Raw genomic sequence first — 17,351 nt, 5'->3', positions numbered from 1 at the left:
TCGAAAACGATTCCTTCTACCTGTTACATACTTTCCTACAAATCTAGTATAGCTTTTTACTCTACGATTAATGGGTATAAAATTGCTTATCGTTTTATCCAACAGTTTAGTATAAAAATTAAAAACAGCAATCTCTCTGTTTTAAAATACATTTTGTCAATTAGAAAATTACGACATAATTTAAAAATTAAATTAATAGTTGCAACTACTAATTCACTTGAACAAAAATTAATGTATTTATACCCGTTACTCGTGGAGTAAAATGTAAAAGGATTGTATATTTTGACAGGAAGCATTTACGACCCTATTAAATATTATTGATTAGAATCACTAGTCTAGTCGATAACGCAATATGGATTTGGTTAACAGAAGAACGGGTATCAGATAGTCGAGGCCCATTGGGTCATTATTTTATTTTATCAAAAATTAAAAATATTCAAGTATGTTTGAGAACGTTCCGAATGACAAAAAATCAATTAAGAAAGTTATTGGGGATTTTTAGCAAAACCCGAAAATCATAAGCAAATATGGTATATGGTATGATGGGTGGTGATGCTGATCAAGTTACATATATACTCTAAAAATGTTATTTTGTGTTATTATACTTGTGTTATTATACTTCTATAAAAAGTATTATCTTCTTTATTTTGGTTTAAAATCTTCTATTTTTCCTAATGGTACACATCCAAAATAAAAACAGAAAGTTCAGTTTTAATACAAAAAGTAAGAATAATTTTTGTTTTGTTTTCGATTTTCGTGATGCTGTGCCCTGTGAATTCCTTTCACCCGACCAAACTGTTAATGAGGAGTTTTATTTTAGCGTTATGCTTCGTTTCCGTGTACAATTCGTCTAAAAAGACTCAAATTTTAGGCAACAACAACTCTTGATTTTTGCATGACGATAATGGAAATTATTTTTGCAATAATTCTTAAACCTCGAGTGACCACTCTGGTGAAATTGGATTTGTGGTATTATTTTTAAACCATTAATATCAATTTAATTCTTTGGAAAGTATTAATTTAATACTCATCTTATCGACGCCAAATCAATATTCAATAGTGTAGAATTAATGTAACAATAGTTGTTGTTCTATGATTATTCTTTTCGGGGCAGTTGTAAAGTTACAATTACAATTTTCAAAAACTAAATTGAAATGCTATTGAAATTAAAATTGTAATTCTGTTTAATAAGATTTATGAGCCTATGGGTTTTGGGAAAGTTCGTATGATTCCAGCAAGTTGTTAAAACGTATATTTTATTGCGAATGGATCGCATTTGCTTGTTTGTCACAAAGGTAAAAATGAGTTGGTCAAGGTAAAAAAATGTCAAGGAAATGCAGAACTATTGTGTTTGTACAAAAATTATTTTTACCCTCACTAATTAACATATTTGACTAGTTTTCCCAAACATCAATCTGCACTTTCAGCTGGTGTTTGACGTGTGACGTTTAGTTTCAACTTTGCCATTTTGTTCCCATTCCCAGTGGCCATTGGCCGGTTTTCTACCTTTACTGACCAGCACAAGGTCTTTCCACACATGCACTCAAACAGGAATAATCACCCTCCCTGCCTACCACTAAGTTGTTATTGTTACTTTTTGTATAGCCCATGCCGCTTGACCATTCCACGATTGCTGCGTTTTACTGAGGATGGTGGTGGTATCTATAACTCTTAGGGGTTGGTCGTGTCATAGAGACTGCTGTTCTGCTGCTCAGCATGGTCAGTCAGTGAGTAAGTCAGGCTGTCCGGCCTTTATAGCGATCTACTTGCCGCAGGAGGGGTGGTTCTAGTTTTATTTTGTTCTTTGTTGTTATTTTTGGTGGCATAAAATGGCGTCTGCAAAACTGGAATTATTTGGAAAATCCTTTTTTTTTTTAGATAATTTTGTATGGCTATTAAAAATTAGCTATTATATTCGTTTCGGATCAGTTACATGCAAAATATTAGCGTGTTTAGGAACACTTGAAATCTGTTTTCTTTGGTTAACAAAATAGAAGATTTTGTCAATATCTAAATTAATATAAATGTCTAAAAATATGTATCATAAAAATCAATACTTCCTATACTATAGTGAAGCAGGATTTTTGATCAATTTTACAGTTGCAATATTAACATTATTTAAGTTCAAAAGAGCATTCAAAATAATCTTTTTATAAGAAAATTATTCCAAGTATCCAAATCTCAATTATTTATTTATTTGGCAGAAATAAGGTAGTGTAGTTTGCATTTAATATTTTTCCAATTTTTTTCTAAAAACTGTTTAAGATTTTAAATTGTAGAGCAATATTGATATCATTTTTAATAATTGTTATATAATTTTTTGTCAATATTTAATTTTTTTAAGTGCCATAAGGTTTCACGTAGTAACCTTTTTTATATAATTTTAAGATAAGCTTCATTTTAGTATTGATTGTTTTGAAAACTGTATCATATTCATAAGTAAAATAGGTTAAGGATTTAGTTATTAGTTTTGTAAAAACTGCGAGGTTTCCATTTGCCTTACTCAAAAATGTGTAGTAGTGTTTTTATAGCTATTGATATATTTTTTTGGTTAAGGCTCACGGAACTTCACTTTAGAGAACATACATTTTGAGTTGTTTTGCCATTATCCTCAAATTTTTCCAAAATGTTGTCTACTTTTAAGGGCAGCTACACCATTCTTAGCAATAAAATAATTAGTTTTTCAATTAATGTTTTATAAAAAAACATTATAATTATTTTCTATGGTACAGAATGATTTGCAGATATTGACTTTTGTAATGGTAAAATTTAAATTTATGTTTTTATTTTCTTTTTTTTTGGTTGTTAGTAGTGTAGTGTGTTAAAAAGAGGCGCATAACATGTAATGAAGTAGATAAATAAGGGTTTAGTTTTCTTGTTGGGCACTTATATTTTTTATGGTAAATATAGGATAGATATGTAGACCATTTATGATACATTAATACCATTCAGATTTGTTAGGATTGCTAAAAAGGGAGCAACAGCCGCCTCCCCCTCCGTCCACGCACTACCAGCCCAACCACCCCCTGCCTCGTGTCCTTCTCACTCCCGGCGGCCATCTTTAAATAATAGTCTGCAGTCTCTATACGCACACATGCTAAAAAATGCTTTAGGTTCGAACAAAAGAAACAAATTTTAAATAATTTGATGCATTGATTTGTTTAAACAACTTCACAAAGTACTTTTAGTCCAATTGTTTCGGGGTTTGCCAAATTGTGTGTCCGAAAAAGCTTACCAAAAATAATCACCAATTTTGCTTAGAATAAATTTTGATTCTTGGTAAACTTTTATCTCTTTCATGTTGGTTAATTTTGTATAATTTGTGTTTTTTTGTGCAACTTTTGAACGTTTGTTTGAAACAAATGAAATGGGACGAATAGATGCGAGTTCGACTTTCATAAATTTTCCTTTGCTATTATTTTGTCGGCGTTTTTCACTTTTTGCTCTCCACGCGGCATCTGCTTTGGTTTTTGGTTTGCTTTCGCTCTCTCTCTCTTTTTACACTTTAAAGTTTCAAATGCGCAAAATCCAAAAAATATTCCGCAAGGACCACGTGCTTTTTATAAATTTTATATACATATACATATATGTAGAGTTTAATTTTGACGCGCACTTTTTTGAATTTGTTAATTTTTGTTAGGATCCTTTTTAAAATTTTTTTTGTTATTCATATAATTGAATCCTTGGATTTTGAATTTTATAAAATTAATGGAAGTTCTTTATAGTTTTTTTTTGTAATTTCTTAAAAATTTCAAGAAAATTAAGACTTACTTTGTCATTAGCAAGCAAAAATCAAGAAATTGTACAGTAATATGGTAAAAAAACTTGGAAAATTTTAAAAAGCTTAAGGAAATTTTATAGAATTTTATTATTTTAATGAAAATGCGAAGGTTGTTCAACACATTGCCAACATAAATTGTTTAAATAAACTTAAAAGATTTTAATAGGTGTATTTTCCGGAGTAGTTTTGTTTTAGTTATGTAAAAAACTTTCAAAAACTTTAGAAAAAATTTAAAAATGTTTTTTTTAAGTTCTTTGAACGATGTGGTATACAATTTCTTGGTTAAACAAATTATGTGAAACTAAAGATTTTGAAGGAAATTTGTTTTTTACTCTTCGCAGCGATGCTGCTTATCCGGCCACGCACTTTTCACGACTAATTCCCCGTCCGTCTGCGCCGAAAAGAATTTTTTAAAATTTCCGCAGCGGCTGCTGCGAAAAGTTTGAAGCGATCGCTCTCGCCTCTTTTTTTTAGAGTTTCACAAAGGGGTGAAACGTAATTTGGCTGGGAAAGGGAGGGGAGGGGAGGGGAGACAGGAGGCAGGAGGCAGGAGGATGAGGTTCATCCCCTTGGCGGCTGTTTTGGAAACCCTTAAAAAACGGGTTGCCCTCGCCTCTCCCTATTGTTTGATTGCGATTGCGATTGTGTGTGCCGGTGTGTGCGAGCCTGCAAATTGTGCAAACAGTCTCGCATTATCATCATCCCAATGGTCATGATCTCCGTTTGCGTCATCATGAAGTTGTCCTTGCCCAATAATCCCAGACAGAAACTCCGATTTCCGATCCTCTCTTTGTTTCGAGCGTTTTTTAGAATCCTTCGTTTGGCGCGCTTTTCGGTTGCCCAGATTTCTGGCTGCTTCTTGCTCTTCCCGCTTCCTTTTCAAAGGACATTTGGTCGCTTTTCGGTCTGCCTTCTCTTTTTGTTCAGTCCTCTGCCTGTCTGTCAGATTCATTTTTTAAAATTCCCTAATCATTTGCATTTTGTTGTTTAAAATAGCTTGAATGAAACTGTTTGGTCAGCCACGGAAGACGCTCTTGTGTACTTGGAATAAATTTAAAGTAATTCCGCGATGAAAGATCTCGAAAACAATTTGGAAGATATATGTACATTTTAAGTGCTTATAAATAATAAGTATATCCACATTAAATTATTAAAAAATATCAAATTTGAAGGACATTTCTGTTGATACGCTGAGAAATAACATTAAGAAGTAAGTTGATTACAAAAGTAAAATACAAGAAACATGATATTAAAGGAGTATTGTAATAAGATTCAAAACTTTATTAAAAATATATAAGTTCTGCGAGTTCATTTAATTTGAATGGTCTAGTTCTCGATATTTTTATATGAACGAAAAGCGTTTTTTAGATTTTTTTAAGTTTAAAAAAACAAAACAGGAAATTAACATCTAAGTAAAGCTAATTAAACAATTCTTTAGCCGTTAAATAATTTTTTAATGTTTTGATAACATTCGAAATGGCGTAGGTTTGAACAAAAAAGTGTTATCTCAGGGTTGTAAATATAATACCAAAAAAAATTCCCTCGAAGTATCCCGAAAAATCATCGTAATAATTATTTTTAAAACATTTCCTTAGTCCTAAGATTTGTAAACTTTTGTGCTATAGACGTTAGGATGTGTTACTAAAAACGACTTTAAAACAAGGATCAGAACAACAACGAAAGATAATATAGTTCAGATGCACATTTGTCTCACAGATGACTCTTATTATTTCAAAACGGATTAATTCAGTATCTGTTCCATGCACAATTCATTTTGACAGCTAGGAACTAACCCTTTTTATGATATTCTAAAGCATTTTTTCGGGGTCCAGTCAGACTGAAAATAATCTTCGAAGTTGATGCTGCAACTGATGCATCTCATCCCATTATGATCCCTGCCTCGTGAGGTGAATGAACTGTAAGGAATATGGGAAAATGTCAGGAGCCAGGTAACAAACTGATCTTCCTCCCCTCGACAAGACGCCTTGATAAGAGGAAAAAACGTAGATTTTTTACAGGATTTTGTCCCTTCTTTGTCAACTATAAAAAAGGTAAAAAGGAAAGGTAGGCGACCCTGACAAATGTACGCAAGACGCGCAACTAATTTGAGACTCCGAAGGAGGGACAAATGAATTGGGAGCACAGCAACCCCTAATTTGCATGGAATCCTCAAGATCCTAGGCGAAACATATATCATCTGCTCCACATAGACCGTCACTCAATCAAGCAATTTTTCTATCTCCCCGGGCAGAGTGCATTAAGTTCAGATTTCTTTTTCCCGATCATTGCACAATCACGCTCCTCATCTAGCCTTTTTGCACAGTGAACCCGAACCCAAATAGTCCTCGGCTTTCTATGGATTTTTTGCTTTTTTAATTGCAAACGAGGGGAGGGTTAGCGAAAACTGTAAAAAAATAGTTAGGGTTTTTTGGGCAAAAAGAAAATATTTGCACGCATATCCCAGCAATTACTTACGGTTTTTTGAACACTTCCCCTGGTTCTTTATTTCTTTTCCCTAAAAAAGGGGGATGAGTATAAAAAGTTGGATAGCACTGAAACCCCTTTTGGGTGCCATATTTTCTTTACCGCTCTGCAACGCCAGAAAGCTAATTTCGGAGTAAGCCCGCAGTTAGGTTTTCCTTTATTGATCTCCAACACCTACACTTCGATCGGAGTCGAAACTGGAGTGGTTTCTCATCAAGTGGCGATCAACTTACAGCGATTCACAAAACCGTAAAACCCCGAGCAGCTGCGCAAAAAATCGTTCAACCCGCTGGTAAAAAAATCTCGCTGAGGACAAAACAAAAACAAATGCGAGACGGCCTAAAAAATAAAAGGGGGAAATTCAATGCCGTGAAAAGGGTAGACGGAGAGAGGGTTTTGGTTTTCGATCCGGACTCTGGAGTTCGTTATCCTGGCCCGAAATCGTCGAAGGGGCACAAAAAACACACAATGCAGAATCCTCGCAATCATCGTCTGACAGCTCGGCGCGCAACTGCAGCGTATGGTATGGTATGGTATGGTATATACTATGTGCTAGTTATAGGGTTGCGATTTGGGGTTACGGGAAGTTCCCTCTAAAACCTCCTCTGGAAACTGCAATGGGTGTTAACGGTCGCTGCGGCTGCGCTGATCCATGCCAGCTTGCTCATCATGATCACGGTCGTAATGACGGCGATGACTTGGCAGAAGATGGATCTCGTTCAAATCAAAATAATGAAATTTACTTCCGCTTTGTTCTCCCTTCCGTGAAATTTAATACGGCCTGTTAATGAAATTTTCACAATTTGTAGATCCGTTTCCGATGGTAATTATTGGCGGGGGAGTTACCGTTGATTACCAATTCAAGGATGCTATTTCATGTAGTCAAGTAGTTAAAAAATGCAAAGTATGATCCTGAGGAACAATTAAAAAGACGACCTGACTTCCGTTTTGCCTTCTGTGCTGTTTATTATATTATAAAATAATATATTAATAAAAGGTTTTGATACCTGACATAAGAAATATAGTTTTTTATGTGAAAAGCAAGTGTATTTATGTAGCTGCCCACAAAGACCTATTCCATTCTTCAAGATTAATGCTCAAGAATAGTTTACCCGTATTTTGTCAATTTAAATCCAAATACCTACATATATAATTTTTCTAAGGGTACACACAAAAAAATCGATTGGTAAAACGGTTCCCAACCATTGAATTGTCAATTTGAGCCATCAAATAGTTACTTTTACAATATACGAAAACGTAAGGGTTACTATAAAAAAAGTAATGTTGAAAAGGGTAGAATGAACCCAACCCATAGATTGTAGTTAAATAACTATTTTTATGGTTATCTAACCCATATAGTTATCCAATTATTTTATAGTAACACCTGATAAATTGATATTTATTAATTAAATTCATAGGCATGACAAGTTAAAAGCAAAATAAAAAAAGTTTTCAAATTGCAATTTTTAAAAGTGACTTTCAGCTAATGTTGAAGACTTTAGTTAATATATGTTTTAAGTAAAGTCTTAACTTTTCAGAGTTTGGCTTGGGAGTCTAGGTCTAGAAAATTCGTAAAGTTATTGTTGCATACATTTGTGTGAAAGATTTTACTTTAGGATAACTATTTTCGATAATTAATCAACTGTTTACTATTGTAGTAACAAAATACACACACCACGTAAACTTGACTATATTAACAGTTACTTAACTATTAAATAGTGAACAAAGCAAAAAGAAATACGTTTACAGCCATTTTAAATTGAAAAGTACTATTTTTATAGTAACTAAACTATCTGTATTGGTCAATTTTACCAACCAAATTTGTTTTTGTGTAGATTCATGAAAAATGTGTAATCGTATATTTATATTTATTATTCGGGTCGGATTAATAGCTTGAGATTCACTTAACAAGTTAACATTTAAATCTTTTCGAAGAATGCCTTAAGAAAGAAATTCCTAAAGAAATGCACTTGTCCCCCACTAGATGATTATTTATTTATTGGTTTACAAATGCATGGTGTTTTAAACTAAAAAGCAATTCTTATAACATATATACAACTATAATCCACCGAAAAAAGTGTATATTTTAAGCTTGGTTTATAAAATTGAGTTTAATGGTGGTGTCAATATTGTTAAGAAATGTGATATTATTATTTAAGTTACTTTTATGGCTTTTTATAAACTTGCGACATTTTTTAATTATCGATATAATTATGATTTGTAATAGTATTTTCCCAAAGAGCTAGAACTAAACGAAGAACTTAATTGCGTATCGATTAATTAGGTGTCCTCAACTATTTCAAATTGCCTATGATTGCGTCCTGTTCTGCGGAGTCAAGTTTTCCATTTATCATTTTAAAATTGTTGCGACCTTCTCCCCCCTTTTTTTCTCCTATTTTTTATATTATCCATTCTCGTTCTTCTCTGTTCCTACACTTTTATCAAGCTCAAAAATGAAATTTTTTTGAATCAAGGCGCCATGTGTTCTTTCTCTTTATGAACATGAGTCATCTTTTTCCTAATCGGCTTTCTTTTTGACCACCATTCTGGCAACGCTTGATTCTTTTAATTTGCCAATGGCAACGCTTGATTCTTTTAATTTCGGAGAAATTTTAAAATATGGTTTGTGTCCATACTAATTTTATAAATTTTTCAATTTTTATGAAAACACAGTGGCGCCATCTGTACGGCACAGGTAGGAAGATTACTTTACACAGTTAGCTGTTTAGATGGCGCTGCTTGACTACATAAGTAAAGCGCCTGATTTAAAGTTGACTTAAAGCTTTCCATTATACCGTATAAGAAATTATTAGGAGTTTTGTAACGTTTTGTAAAATATTCCAGGTTAAGTATGGTTTATTTAATAAGACTTTCGTTTAGCTTATACATTTTTTGCTTGCTTTTTGAATGTCGTTTCGTTATCGTTACCGCACCTAACGCTTTAAATTTTGGACCGACCCAAACTACATAACTAATTTCCGTGATCAGCACCATCAGCCAGCAATATCTGTGGCAACCTAATATGGCAGCAGCGCCAACAGAAGCTTGCCAGATGACTAGAAAGAATGGTGTGGCAACTCTCGGAGATTTATCGGCAAGAATCAGCGAGCGACACACGTGTCTTTATAATATTAATAAACTTTGTAGTTCTTAATCTGAATAAAACTTTAATGGCAAACATACTTCGCCATAGTGGTGACCCCGGAAAGTAAAATCATAGTAAAAGTTACTTATTCTACGAAATTGACACACACGTTCACAATTAAGAATTTGCGCACTGAATGAACAGACGCCAATACGATTTGCGAAAAATAAAAGGTAGGCGGCTAAATTTCGACGAAGAAAGCGATCGCTCCGATTTTCCATTCATCATGCCGGATTCAAATCCTGATTTAACTGCTCAAGTCCGAGATCTGCAGCAGCAACTCGAGGCACTTCGGACAAATGCACCTGGCAACCGGGATGAGACTACACGCACACACACACGTGCGACTGTCCACTTGCCAAAATTCGCACATAGCAACCCTCAACTATGGTTTGCGCAAGTGGAGCGGTCATTTCGATTGCACCAGATTATCGACGACACCGACAAGTTCGACCTTGTGACCCTTCACCTGGAGGAGGATGTAGTTTTGGCAGTGGAAGACTTAGTCATTCGACCACCCAACGAAAACAAGTACGTAGCAATTAAAAATCGCTTACTACAAAAATTTGCGGAATCTCCAGAGTCGAAACTGCGCCGACTTCTGCAGGGTGGAGGTACATCTGGTCTAAAACCATCTGAGATCCTGGCCAACATGCGACGACTAGCTCCGGACCCGGGCAGCGAGAACATCATTCTTACTCTTTTCCTGGCAGAGATGCCGGCGTCAATTCGACCCACTCTTACAGTCTGGGAAGAGACGGACTTGGATAAGCTCGCTAAGATCGCAGACAAGATGCTCGAAGCGGTAAACCACAACGCCACTTTTGCGATCAGCACGAATAACTCGACTGCAGCGGCCCCACCTGTTTGCGCAACTTCCACCGAAGACCCCTGGAAAAAGATCAACGACAACTTGCGTTCGCTGTCACAGAAGTTTGACGTATTGCAAAAGGATGTCAAACGTCTCCAATTCCAAGGACGCTCACGCAGTTCATCGCGTGGCCACGTACAAACTGGAAATTCGAATCAACAGGCATCTGTGCCTCAAGAGAAGCTTTGCTTCTACCACGATCGATTTGGGGAAAACGCTCAAAAGTGCCGCCCTCCATGTTCCCGCTCCTCGTCGTTAAACTAAAGGAGCTGTCGCCCGACACGCTGGTCGGCGGCAGCACGAATATAACCAGCGAGCCTACAGTTCAGCTAGCTGTTCCACAGGAGCAGCGTCTACACGTCACCGATCGCACATCTCACATCCGCTTCCTCGTTGATTCTGGATCTGTAGTTTCCGTCATACCACGAACGCTGGTTAGACAAAAAACTACTCTGAGCGATTTGACACTGTACGCAGCGAACCAGTCAGTCATTCATACTTATGGAAAATACGTCACTCAACTGAACTTGGATCTTCGCCGAAACTTTACATGGCCGTTCATTATCGCTGACGTGCACACAGCTATTATTGGGGCTGACTTTTTAAGCAAATTCCAATTGCTCATTGATCTTAAAAACCAACGCTTGATCGACTCAGTTACTGGACTATCGACACCAGCATGTCTTGCACAAGCGAAACACATATCAGTTTCCACAGTGCAGTGTATGTCCAAATTTCAAAAACTCCTAAGTGAATTTGTCGACGTGACAAAGCCATCGATTAAAGCAGCTACGCAACACGACGTGCGTCACTACATTGAAACAAATGGAATACCTGTTGCTGATAGACCACGACGCCTCTCCGGTGAAAAACTTGTCACTGCCAAGAGAGAAATAAACTTCTTGATGGATCAAGGCATATGTCGCCCGTCAAAAAGTCCTTGGTCCAGCCCGTTACATATGGTTACCAAAAAAGACGGTGGCTGGCGGGCATGTGGAGATTATCGAAAACTAAATTCAATTACCATACCAGATCGCTACCCAATCGCCCATATACACGACTTCACGGAGCAACTGCAAAGAAAGAAGATTTTTTCAACCCTCGATTTGGTTAAAGCATACTACCAAATTCCCATGGCAGAAAACGATATCCAAAAAACAGCGGTGTGCACTCCTTTTGGACTCATTGAGTTTCAATACATGCCATTTGGGTTAAAAAACGCGACTCAAACATTTCAACGCTTTATGGACAACATCTTTCGCGGCATGGACTTCGTTTATTGCTACATTGACGACATACTTATATCGTCGCTTTCCATCGCTGAACACGAAGAACATCTTCGGGCTGTCTTGCAAGTACTTCAGAAACATGGCCTAAGCATCAATCTGACCAAATGCCAGTTTGCGCAATCTCAAGTAAACTTTCTCAGCTATACGATCAATGAATTTGGAATTAAACCACCCACCGAACGCATAGATGCCATTCTTAATTATGCACGTCCTGAAACCATAAGCCAACTTGGTCGTTTCTTGGGCGTTATAAATTACTATCGCAGATGTTTGGCTCGATCATCACACATACAAGCGCCGCTCACTGAGTTGCTAAAGGATGTTAAAAAAAATGATCAACGTAAAATTGAATGGACATCAGAGCTCCATGCAGCTTTTGAAGCTTGCAAACAAAGCATAGCAGACGCAGCCCTCTTGTCTTTTCCCGCACCAAAATCTGAACTTCAGCTGGTTTGCGATGCTTCCGATTTCGCAATTGGAGCAGTTTTGGAGCAGCGTACACACGGAAATTGGCAACCTCTAGGATTTTTCTCAAAGAAGCTGAGCAACACGGAGAAAAATTACTCAACCTACGACCGAGAACTGCTCGCTATCTTCGAATCCATTAAATATTTCAAACATCTTGTTGACGGGCGCATTTTTGTCATCAGAACGGATCACAAGCCGCTCGTGTACGCATTTCAGCAGCGACCAGAGAAAGCATCACCGAGACAGCTACGACATTTGGCTTACATCTCTCAATTCTGCACGACTATTATGCATGTGAAAGGATCCGAGAATGCAGTCGCAGACGCTTTTTCAAGATTATGCTCTATAACAATGCCGACTGGCATAAAATTATCGCAAATTGAAGAGGAGCAAGCGTCAGATCCTGAACTGGTACACCTTTTAAAAGGAACCACATCTTTAAAACTTCAAAGGGTTCGATTTGATGACAACACCTCACTCTACTGCGATGTTTCTACAGGAAGCGTTCGTCCTTATGTACCCAAATCTTTGCGCAATGCTGTGTTTTCGTTCGTTCACGGTTTGTCTCATCCCAGTGGTCGGTCAACAGTTCGTCAAGTGCGCCAAAAGTTTGTATGGCCCTCGATGAATAAAAATGTCCTCGAATGGTGCAGAGTTTGTCTACCTTGTCAGCGCTCTAAGATCCACAAACACAACCACCTCTTACCAGAAAAGATCGAAGTGCCAAATGGTAGATTTGACCACGTTCACCTTGACATTGTAGTTATGCCATTACAACAAAACTATCGGTACTGTCTGACGATGATTGATAGATTTACGCGATGGCCAGAAGCTGTACCTCTCTCAAATATTACTGCTGAGACAATAGCTACGGCGTTCTGGACTCACTGGATATCTCGATTTGGTTCTCCAAAAACGATAACTACGGACCAAGGAACACAATTTGAGTCAGCAGTTTTCAAACATCTTGCTAATCTGGTTGGAAGTAAACACATACACACGACGGCCTACCATCCTCAGTCAAACGGACTCATAGAGAGGTGGCACAGATCCTTTAAGTCATCTTTGATGTGCAACAGAGGTACTCCGTGGCCGGAGTTACTGCCAACAGTTTTGCTTGGACTTCGTACCTGTTACAAGGAGGACATCAAATCTTCAGCCTCAGAAATGGTATACGGAACACCTATTCGACTGCCAAATGAGTTTTTTACCGACTTGGACGACACGGTTGACCCCACCTCTTTTTTGAGTATCTTTCGAGAGCACATGCAAAAAGTGCGACCGACATCAACAGCACATCATATCAAGCAGAAGATGTTCGTATTGAAAGGGATCGATAAATGTACGCATGTATTTCTCCGCACTGATGCCGTAAAACAGCCTCTGGAAGCCCCTTACACTGGTCCTCATGAGATTGTCAGACGCGAAAACGATCGTGTTTTCACTATCAGACTCAATGGCCATGAGACTGCAGTATCAGTTGATCGCCTCAAACCAGCATTTTTAGTAAAGGACGACTGCCAGTTGGATTCAGAAGAAGTTACCCCTAGACTGACCAGGACTTATGAGAAAAAACATGGAGTTAAATTTTCAAACCAGGACTCGTGACGCGTTCACTGGAGGGGGAGTACTGTGGCAACCTAATATGGCAGCAGCGCCAACAGAAGCTTGCCAGATGACTAGAAAGAATGGTGTGGCAACTCTCGGAGATTTATCGGCAAGAATCAGCGAGCGACACACGTGTCTTTATAATATTAATAAACTTTGTAGTTCTTAATCTGAATAAAACTTTAATGGCAAACATACTTCGCCATATATCTATGTATATAACGCCATCTATGTAAAATTGGTTGTACCTAACCTACCTTTTTATTTGGCAACCCAAGACTCAAACCAAATCCCGCGCTGATGTCAAATCGCACGTAAACTACTTTTAGGTACATTTTACATGCGTAGAAAGACTTGGGATATCTGTCCCTGTTTAGTACAAATAAATTAGTACATATCCAACAAGGTACATTCGTGGCAACCATACTAAGAAAATGATGATGAATGAGGAAGGGGGTAACGGCCGGCGCTGATCCGGGGGTGGGCAAATAAACATGATTTCCAGAAAACATCATTAAATTTATTTAATATTTCGAAAAACTGGTACCCCCAAATAGAAAAGTTCCCCCAATATTTTGCTAAAGATATTCTAATACCAATAAATCCCACAACTTGTACTTACAATATGTTAGCGAGGCGGCAAGATGGACTGGGTATTTAAGATCCTTTCAGGTTATAAAGACTATCTTGCGAAACTTTTATTAATAATACTTACTATTATTTCTCTTTCTCCATCTCAGGGGAAGTCGGTGTCGTTTACCAGCCCCACAAATTTATTTCCTTCCGGTAAAAAATTATAAAGCTTAGGAAACCGAAGTTCTGCGAATATCATTTCACGAAAAGTGTTTACCCTTAGCTTATATTATACCTTATTCAGAATTTGGACCCAAGTCCAGAATATGAGATAAAGTATTTTTCCAGATTACTCTCCCCCCAGATTTTCATCATCTAGCCGCAGCAAGTGCAAACAAATCGTAAAACAAAACAATCTTAATGTCATTCCCCCCGCAAACAACTAACGCCGCAGGTGACGTCACATTTCGTTTTCCATGAATGGACTTTCATCAGCCAGGGGAAATGGTGAAAACTATTTTACTGCACGCCACTCCAGTGGTTTAAGGTCAATGGGAGAGTTGTAAGAGGTAAGGTCATGACTAGTTGCAGGCAACCCCAACAACACGAATGACCACATTCCCACCAGATGTACAGTGAGCCTTCGGCTTGACGCATTTTTCTACATCAAGTTTTTTAACTGGATCAAGATCTTAAAAGAAAATACAAGATGACCACGAAATATCTTAAAATTTTGCCAGCAAGAAATCTTTTATGATCAATTATTGTAACTATAGGTGAACCACCCTTGTGCTTTAGTGTTTGGTTTCACAAACTCTGTTGTAACACCAAAATCTTGTGTAAAATTGAATTACATATGTTAAATTCTATAGACTATTTTGATTCTAAGGTTTTATTACTAATAAGCTATGTTCTTAAAGCTTTGTACAAGTTACAATGCTTCCCCTAGTGTAAAGATCACTGTAAGACAAACCGGTTTTGATCGTACAATGGTTCTAGCAATGAACAAATTATAATAAACTTACCATTTCCTTTAAATTTAACATAAGTATTGGAATCAAAGTAAACATTTCCAAGATTGAAGTAAAATGAAATAATTGGGTTCCACAGTAATACATTTATGAAGATCCAAAAATGGTATCTAAAAGTATGGATCGTCTTTCGGAACACGTATCTCTCGGAGTATAAAAACAGCACTACCACTTAAAATAAATATTGGAATCAAAGTAATGCTACTGAAAACATATCCAAGCTTGAAATAAAACGAAATCCTAAAAGGGTTTTGTAGTAATACAGTTATGAAGATCCAAAAAAGGTATTTAAAAGTATAGATCGTCTTTCGCATCACGTATCTTCGGGAGTAAAAAAAAACAGCATTACACCGCAACTCATTCCTAAATATTGGACCAAATTTCTTCAGCTGATATTCGAACGACAAAACGAGGGCCCACTGTATGCACTCCATTCTCTCTCGATGAGTAACCGCTAGCATTTGCCCGCTCGTCGGCACGGCGCTCTATCTCTCTCGCTCGGCCCACAGACAACTTATCAGATATTTTCTTTTGTCCAGGGCTTAGTTGAGAGCGCGAGGAGAACGCGAAAGAAAATCGTTTGGTTTTGGTAGCTAGCATTCGCAAATTATTCGTCGAACGCTAAGCAACATATTCATAAAAAGTTGTCTAGCCAACCAATAAGTATATGTTTTTCGTCGCGGTGGTGGAAACTATGAAATAATCGCTCGCGGGTGTGCTAAAAAAGAAACAGCGTGACCAATTCTTCAGATATATCCAGTCTATATAATATAGATCAACCATGGCCACCGAAACTACGAAAATGGTGAGTTTGATTTCTTGATCATGCTAATAGCCCGTGATTAGGAAGGTGATTACTATTTCCTGCTGGAACATTGGGAACGTGGCAAGATTTTCACATTTTCGGTTAATTGTTCTTCGTTGACCTTGAACCTGGTGTAATGCCCTGCAAGCCCCTAGCACTTTTAATGGCTTTTCGTAACGTACTATTGAGAGCCGATAGAAACCCGGTTTGACTTCAATTTGCGCGTGCCACTTGAGTTAGGTAACAGAGTGTTATGTAAACAAAATGCTAATCAAGTGATACACCTTTTTTTCATAGATTTTAAAATGCCTTTGCGATCAGTTTTGAAAATGTTTTTTAAAATTAGTCACTTCTGGTTTGTTGTAAATTTAAAAATATTTCCACACCAAAGATATGTCTTACTTATATGCAGTTCCAATCGTTTTGCTCTCTTATTCAGCAGCCCGGTTGAGTGCTTAATCTATCAAGTGTCGTCATACTGTTTACACACCCACTTAACAACCCATGACCAGTTTTCATTATTGTACTGGTTTGATATCTCTATTTCCCTTATCTGTTATCTAACCGAAGAAGCGCATTTTTGTGCAAAATCTTCGGAAATGACGCCCTTTCTTTTTCCTGGCTTTACCTCTCTAGTTTCTGGGCAACCACCTGACCGAAAAATGAAATGACGACACCGAAAGATAACAACATGTACGAAATTATTCACATTCAGCACCAGGTTTCTCAAGGCAATTAATGGAAAGGCTTAAAAAGCTTAACTTTTATTGCGAACCCGCCCAAAAACCTTTTTATTGAAGAGCAAATTTAAACACGTGCGATAACGTTAAGTCTGGGATTTCCAGAAGCGCGAGGATTGTAAACAGACTTTATGGAACCTGGAAATTTCAGTTAAATATTTGGACAGAAGCAGGCTTAAGTGTTGAGATCGGGGATTTCTTTCTATTATACATTTGATGCACCAAGAACTTAAGTCTGTAAAGACTTTTAACGTTTTGGATAGTTATTATAATATATTGAGTGACCTTCCTCTTAGCTAACCAACTTGATTGCGCTTTCATTTGCTCTATCTCTTTTGCTGTACCCCTATCTGATATCGTATGTAAACAAAGTTTTATTGATCTAGCGTAAATCAAATTAATGAACCTCTATTCGCTAATGAATGAACATGGAATAGATAATACCGATCAATTTATTATATGTGGTAGCAAAAATGTGTACTAAATGTCAACATATTTCTTCTGCCCAGCGGGTCCAAAGATCCGTTGATTACTATATATTCGGAGTTCAAAATCC

At 37.1% G+C, this 17,351-nt stretch overlaps 2 protein-coding genes across 5 annotated transcripts in view; one reads left to right on the top strand and one right to left on the bottom strand.

Moving 5' to 3' along the window:
* Positions 1 to 17,351, bottom strand: part of RpL26 (ribosomal protein L26) — a 165,931-nt gene that overhangs the window by 50,696 nt on the left and 97,884 nt on the right. The gene's annotated exons all lie outside the window — the stretch shown is intronic.
* Positions 1 to 17,351, top strand: part of Indy (I'm not dead yet) — a 44,264-nt gene that overhangs the window by 11,233 nt on the left and 15,680 nt on the right. The window contains exon 1 of one of the 2 annotated variants that reach the window (XM_017082373.4): positions 15,844 to 16,055. The exons of the other annotated variant lie outside the window; for it this stretch is intronic. Coding sequence (XP_016937862.2) covers positions 16,032 to 16,055 — 24 coding nt within the window. The 5' untranslated portion in view covers positions 15,844 to 16,031. Of the gene's footprint in view, positions 1 to 15,843; positions 16,056 to 17,351 lie in introns of those variants that run through there. 2 annotated transcript variants of the gene reach the window in all.

The sequence above is a fragment of the Drosophila suzukii genome, chromosome 3 (assembly GCF_043229965.1).
Source record: "Drosophila suzukii chromosome 3, CBGP_Dsuzu_IsoJpt1.0, whole genome shotgun sequence".
In the NCBI taxonomy this organism is placed as follows: Eukaryota; Metazoa; Arthropoda; class Insecta; order Diptera; family Drosophilidae; genus Drosophila; species Drosophila suzukii.
The sequence above is the reverse complement of the archived record's forward strand: the minus strand, read 5'-3'. Positions and strand labels throughout refer to the sequence as shown.